This window comes from Lipotes vexillifer, unplaced genomic scaffold (assembly GCF_000442215.2).
Source record: "Lipotes vexillifer unplaced genomic scaffold, Lipotes_vexillifer_v1.1 scaffold695, whole genome shotgun sequence".
Lineage (NCBI taxonomy): Eukaryota > Metazoa > Chordata > Mammalia > Artiodactyla > Lipotidae > Lipotes > Lipotes vexillifer.
The window spans coordinates 662,995-669,786 of record NW_006798057.1 but is presented as its reverse complement, the minus strand read 5'-3'; the positions used below and the strand labels follow the sequence as shown (position 1 = coordinate 669,786).

The 6,792-nt window shown below is 47.6% G+C and overlaps 1 protein-coding gene across 1 annotated transcript in view; it reads right to left on the bottom strand.

Annotated features, from left to right (window-relative positions):
- IGF1R (insulin like growth factor 1 receptor) overlaps window positions 1–6,792 on the bottom strand; it is a 314,191-nt gene that overhangs the window by 34,715 nt on the left and 272,684 nt on the right. Inside the window, exons 8-10 of the mRNA XM_007470089.1 lie at window positions 6,265–6,503; window positions 3,498–3,665; window positions 3,106–3,310 (exon numbers count right to left, since the gene is read on the bottom strand). Of these exons, the coding sequence (XP_007470151.1) occupies window positions 3,106–3,310; window positions 3,498–3,665; window positions 6,265–6,503 (612 nt within the window). The remainder of the gene's footprint in view (window positions 1–3,105; window positions 3,311–3,497; window positions 3,666–6,264; window positions 6,504–6,792) is intronic.

Below are 6,792 nucleotides of genomic sequence, written 5' to 3'. Positions count from 1 at the left end.
GCCCCCCCCCCCAGTGGGGAGGCTCAGTAGCACCTGGGCTGTTTCCTCAGAGCTGTTACAGTGGACAGGGCCTGGGGAAGGGAGGCCACCCGGGATGCTGTCGGGAAGGCAGGGGGCCAGCAAAATGGTACGTCCCGATTCTCTGTAAACAGCCGCACTTCCACACCGTGTGACCAGCAGCTAATATCATGGCCAGCTTCTCCCACACCCACTGATGGGACAACTTACTCCTGTCAAACCTTGTTTACTCTTCAACATCTGTTGATATTTCAGTCACTTAAACCAAACTTTGTGACTTACACTATAAAGGCAGGGATCAATGAAAGGCACTTGGCACCAGATACTGACTCCAGAAAGGAACTCATGACCTCAGGCTGCCATCCTACTTCAAGACACATGGATGCGGACGGCGAATAGCGTCGACTTGACTGGTTTCAAGCTCTAAATAAATTGTTCTTAGAATGAATTGAAAGAAATAAAAATCGTCTTTGGAGAATTTAGTTGTAAAACAGAAAAGCTTTCTTTATGATTTATTCAGCCGTTCTGTTACCCAGACACTCCTTTTACCCAAATCCTGTGGGAAACTGTGTGGACATCAGACGTACGCCTCAGTAGGAGGCATGAAAAATCCCAAACATGAGGTTCTTATCATGTGGCCCCTCACCGTGGGCAAACTAGGATATTATGTCTGTCCTGCGAAAAGAAAGGACAGCAAATGTGACTAGACTTCAGACAGAGGCCATCGAGTCTGCAGGGTGGACGCATGCATTCATCAGGGGCATGTGGTATAGAGGAAACTTATTTTGAACTCAACAATGCAAACACAAGGCATTCGTGAAATCTGTGTCACCCACAGCTCTGCCTTCCTATCACCTGATCCTGTGTTCTTGGACTGATGAGGAAAACAGGCACTGTCTTGTAACTATCAACAGAAAGCTAGGGGCTCTTCAGTGAAACCTTTCCAAAGCCTGGACTCACAGCCTGAACCTCGGACAGGTCTTTGGGAAAAGACGGCAACGTAGCCGGCAGCTTCTGCTGGAGAGTAAACAGATGGCTCCTGCTGGCCTGTCTGGGATGCTCTAAATCCATCCTCTTCTGTGTCCAAAGGAAGTAACACCGGCCAAGCCCCTGCTGGCACGGGGGGCGATGGACTGTGTTGAGAAGAAATGCCATGAAGGGAAAGAGCCCTGGTGTGTGGGGAAGAAGGGCCAAGCCCCAAATCCATAGTTAGTGAATCAGGGTGGTGGAGAAGCCACTGAACCTAGGTTCTAGTTTTAAAACATCTTTGAGCTCTTTTCTGTCCTCAAACTTTCTGATTCTCGAGACCACGCGTGATATACAGGATATCTGGACCAACACATGAACTGCAGCCATATCAATCACCCGTGAACAGGAGATGTCACCGGCGGGGCAGGTCAGGAGGTTCCATGGTTTTAACGGCAGGAGAGGAGGGGGCAGAAAGCTGCTAAGTGACCGATAGCTTCATTCTGAAAAGGAAATAGTGCCTCCACTTCCAAAAGGTCTTGATTTCCTGTTTTAATGATTTTTCAAAGTAAGATGTCTATCTTTGACTAGTATACAAATATCAGGAAGGTCATGTGACAGAAAATAAAAGTCTCTTTCAAAACCATTTGTTGCTACAACCTAAGAGAGCTTTTAAGGGCAAAGCAACTGCAGGATAAACAGAAGCTCAGGACTGCTGGTGCCCCTCTGGGTCGGGAGCTGGAAGAAGAGTGATCCCCAGGACAACGTACTGGCAGTGGGCTGGCAGCTGGGGCGCCATGGGGGTCAGGAAACGGGCTCGTAGGTATAATGCTGGCCTGAATCTTGCTCCTTTGCCCAGATTTCAGGCATGAGTTTGTTTCTAAACTCTGTGCTACAATTTTTCAGGAAGAAAAAGGAGCCATCAGTCACCACTCTGTTTCCATCTCCTTCCCCAGACATCACAAGGCTGCCCTGCTGAATGTCCCTCCACTTTTCTTTTCTTTCTTTTTCTTTTTTTTTTCTTGTGGTAAAACAAACTTTTAAAGTTAAAAAAAAAAAAACTAACAAAATTTTGTCATTTTAACCACTTTTAGGTGCACATTTCAGTGTCATTAATTACATTCATAATTCTGTGTAACCATCACCACTATTTCCAAAATCTTTCATTACCTCAAACAGAAGTTCTACACGCATTAAGGAATAACACCCTATTTCCCCTCCCCACAGCCCCTGGGTACCTCTAATCTACCTTCTGTTGCCATGAATTTATCTGTTCAAGATATTTCATACACATATGGAATCATACAATATCTCCTTTTGCGTCTGGCTGCTTTCACTCAGCATAATGTTTTCAAGGTTCATGCATGTGGTAGCCCATGCTTCAGAATCTCATTCCTTTACAGGGCTGAATAATATTCCATTGGAGGGCAAGACCACATTGGTTCATCCACTCATCTCCTGGTGGACACATGGGGTGTTCTCAGCTTTTGGCTATTTGAATAATTCTGCTCTAAACATTTATCTTCCTCCGCTTTTGTCCCCACTAGGCAGAAGCAGAGGCTGGAGCAGCGGAGCAGACAGATGCCCTGGCGTCGGTCGGGCTGCTTGGCTTGGAAAGGCTGTCTTTTGCGCGGCTTCACAAACTGCTTGTCAAGGGTGCCAGTGGCTCTCGGTTATGCTTTGAAGTTGGGCCCCTTTCAAAACTGACTCTGAGTCTCTCCCTCTCCCTTCGCTCCGCCTTGGCCAGGCTGGGAGGCCGCAGGGAGGCGTGGGAAGGGCAACCGAGGGCCCAAGCCCGGCTCCTCTGCTTGGTGTGTGCTTGGCCAGGTGATTGCCGCTCTCTGCGCCCACGTGCTCCTCGCAGGGGCTGGGCGGCCACAGGGCAGCTGCACCTGTCACCTGTCACGCCGACAGCCCCCCATAGCCCAGGCCGTGAGCTCCGGCCCCTTCCACGAGGGCTGAGTGGCTTGGGTAATAACCCCACTCGCCAAGCTGGCTGCCTACACTGTTGTCCTTCCTCGACGGCCGCTGGGTCTCACTTTGAGGCTGTCGACCTACACACCACAGGGTGGAGAGAAAGCACCAGGACCTGCCCAAGGACCCTCTCAGAGGACACGGTACCTGGGCACGAAGATGGCGTTGTGCAGGAAATTCTCGAAGACCTTGCGGTACTCAGCCTCCTCCTTCTCGGCCTGCTTCTCGGCTTCGGTTTTGGGGCAAGCGCAGCACGGCCCTTTCTCCCCACCACAGACTTCGGTCTTGGGATTCTCCGTCACCTCCTCAATGTCGATGGTGCCATCGGCGTACTTCCTGATGGGGATTTTGTCTGCTTGGAAAAGAGTAGCCCAACGAGAGCCAAGTTACACAGGCTGATGAGGAAAGGAAGAGCCATCAGCACCTGGGCTCACGACCACAGCTGCTTCCCGACAGATGGCTGACGCTGGCCCCGGTGTATGTGGCCTCGGGGTTTGGGAGTCACAGCCACAGGTGTCCCCTGCCCCTCCTACCCTCACCTTTGGAGCAGTAATTGTGCCGGTAAAGGTAGCTGTCCTGGGGCTGGCGCTGCCACCTTACGATGTAGTAGCTCAGGTTGCCGTTGGGCAGGGAAGGAGGGTTCCACTTCACGATCAGCTGAGAAGAGGAGTTTGATGCTGAGAGTACATCCAGGGGGATGGAAGGAACTGGAAAGGGGGACAAAGGACATTTCAGAAAATGGAACGAACCCAAGATCCTGGCTGTCAGATACCCAGCGCAAACCCAAAAGAAGCCAAAAGTCTGATCCCCACAGGAAAATGGCGGTGAACACTGAAACAGAAAATGAAAAACGAACCTTGTTTTGAAATTGTATTACTTTCCCTTTATAATATCAGTTCTCTGTGATAACAAACATTACTGAGCTGCAGGTGGAAAACGGTGGTGGAAGCACAGCCAGGGTTGGAATGGATGACTTAAAACCCACAGTTAATGCAAACACTGGACTTTCCTCATTTACTACAGCTGCCATCCTCCAAAACATTTAACGCCAGCAAATGGTAAAACTGACTGACTTGCATTTCATCTGAGATTTTGAATCTCTGAGAAAAATGGCAAAAAGCCAAAATGAAAGGGGGAAGTAAAAAGGGTGCTGGGGAGAGAGAGTGTGTGTGTGGGGAGAGAGAGAGAGAGAGAGAGAGAGAGAGAGAGAGAGAGAGAGAGAATGGGGGGCTTGGAGGAAAAAGCGGTGCAAAGGGCCAGTAAATCTACTGATTGTATAATCATGATTCAATGGAACTATGGAGTCATAACTATGAGAAGCAGTCTAAAAACACCTCAAACACACATAAAGCCCCGATTTCAAGTAACGGACTCTGTTACCAGCAAAAGAACATTGATTTACAGGCAAAGCATAGGAATCTGGTCAATATTTACTTACTGTTGCCCCTAAACCCAAACCTGGAGCTGAACTGTGTATAAAGGGCAAATGCATCCAGGGACCACTGAAATCTTATTCTCTTTGGGTTCAGAAAAAAGCACCAATTTTGGTAGATTTTCCAAAGTGCAAAAGACACCTTTGTTGTATGTCACTTAAGCATAATGGTCATGTAAGCTGCTTTTAAAATTTAAAAGCTTAAGGTACAAAATCTTATACACAAGGGTCTGAACACTTGTAAGGAAGGACACTTTAGGAAAAAGTTATGACTAATACTAACTTTTTCTGGGAAAACATTTTACTGAATGCTAGGCCACTTTAGTGCTTCCTAGAATAAGTACTTCAGAAACACACAGCTCACCCCTAGATGTTTCAATAACAGTTGTCACAAAAAAGCCTAGGCCATGGACCAAGTCATTCTCTGTCCCTACCACTTGTGAGCACAGACGCCAAAATAGAGCAAACTGACTCAATTTGTACAGTGCTTTGTTTTCCATCTTTGGGGAGAGGAAACAAGTTTCTTAAGAATTGGTCTTGGGCTTCCCTGGTGGCGCAGTGGTTGAGAATCTGCCTGCCAATGCAGACAACACAGGTTCGAGCCCTGGTCTGGGAAAATCCCACATGCCATGGAGCAACTGGGCCCGTGAGCCACAATTACTGAGCCTGCGCGTCTGGAGCCTGTGCTCCGCAACAACAGAGGCCGCGATAGTGAGAGGCCTGCGCACCGCGATGAAGAGTGACCCCCACTTGCCACAACTAGAGAAAGCCCATGCACAGAAACGAAGACCCAACACAGCCATAAATAAATAAATAAATACATTGTGTATTATAAAAAAAAAAAAAAAAAAAAAAGAATTGGTCTTAACAAAGAGAGACTTTTATTTTCCCCAAATTAGCTACAATGAATTACTTGCAAATTTTTAGGCTGAACAACTTGTTTTGTTGCCTTTGAGCCTCTGCTACAAGATCCCAGGCCTAGAATCAGAAGCCTGTGTCACATTTATTGATATAAACATTGTGCCATCAGTGACATGGTAACAGCCACTTAGAGGATCATAGAGATGGAACAGGGGAGGGGAGGGGAAGGGAGGAGGGGGCAGGAGAACATGAGCAAAAGGATTTCCCCACCAACATTCTTTCCTCACCCTCTTTGCCATTTAAATTCATTTCGTGCCAGTTTATGCGTATTTTAAAGCAGCCTATTAAAATGATGTGCATTTCCCTACTTCTAACCTGGTTTTTATATACTTGGAAAATATACACAAATGTTTGCTCTCCTTAGTTCCAGATTCTGGAGTTGAGAAATGAGTTGGTTTAGAAAACGGAGATCAGGGGAGAAGGAGGCACATTTTCATCAGTGAACACTTGGAATGTCCACAACATGGTTCATCTCATGTTTTTCAACTTTTGCCTGCTTTCTTGGAACCCTAGCCACTACAGGACGAAGGTGAGAAACCAGGGAGCCACCTGAGGTAAATGGAACAACAATCAGGGTTTCAGTTCCCAGAGGTCCAACTGTCCAAATAAACAAAAAGGGCAGCCTTAGAGGACCGTATCCAGTCTGGGCCTCCCAATGAAACCAACCCAGCACCCTGGAGGACCTGAGCTCACTGGTCCAGGACAGTCAGAATGATAATGGAAGATGGTACCAAGTCCAGAAGTTGGCCTGGAAGAGGCTAGGGTATTGGGAGTGGGAAAGAAATATGATACAGTATTATATATTGACAAGACAGACAAATAAAAGACAGACTGGCCCAGGACAGGGAGAGACAACAGGCACAGCTCAGTGTCAGCCCTCTTGACTACATCCTGTCATGAGTGAGGACCCTGAGCTGACGAGGCGTGGGACGGCGGGGATGGTGCGTGAATACCTGAAGCATTGGTGCGAATGTACAAGATCTCGCTCTTGGCTCCACGGATGTGGTCATTCTCCACCATGGTGAGGGTCACAGCCTTGACGTAAACGGCATACTGTGTCCAGGGCTTCAGTCCGTGCAGTAAAATGCCGGGCTCCACGTCCTTGTTGGGTGGGAGGTCCACATCTACCATGTTCCAGCTGTTGGAGCCGCAGGCATCCTGCCCGTCATACTCTGTGACGTTTTTAAAGGGTCTGAAACACAATCGATGAAGCTCAGAGAATGTTTTAGGCCGCTGACATCAAAGCTCTCAGAAACCTCCCCCCAGGGCCTCCCACATCATACTTTCTATAATGGGAATTCTAGATAAAAACGAATCATCAATTAGATCTTTATAGAAGAATAAAATTAAGTCACCGGACTCCAGGTTTCACAGTTCTGTACACACTATAGAATCGAACCCTCTGCCTCAGGAAGAGGAAGTTCCATAATTACTGGGATTGGAAATGCTGCTCCTTAAGAATATACGCAAATGCTCTTTCC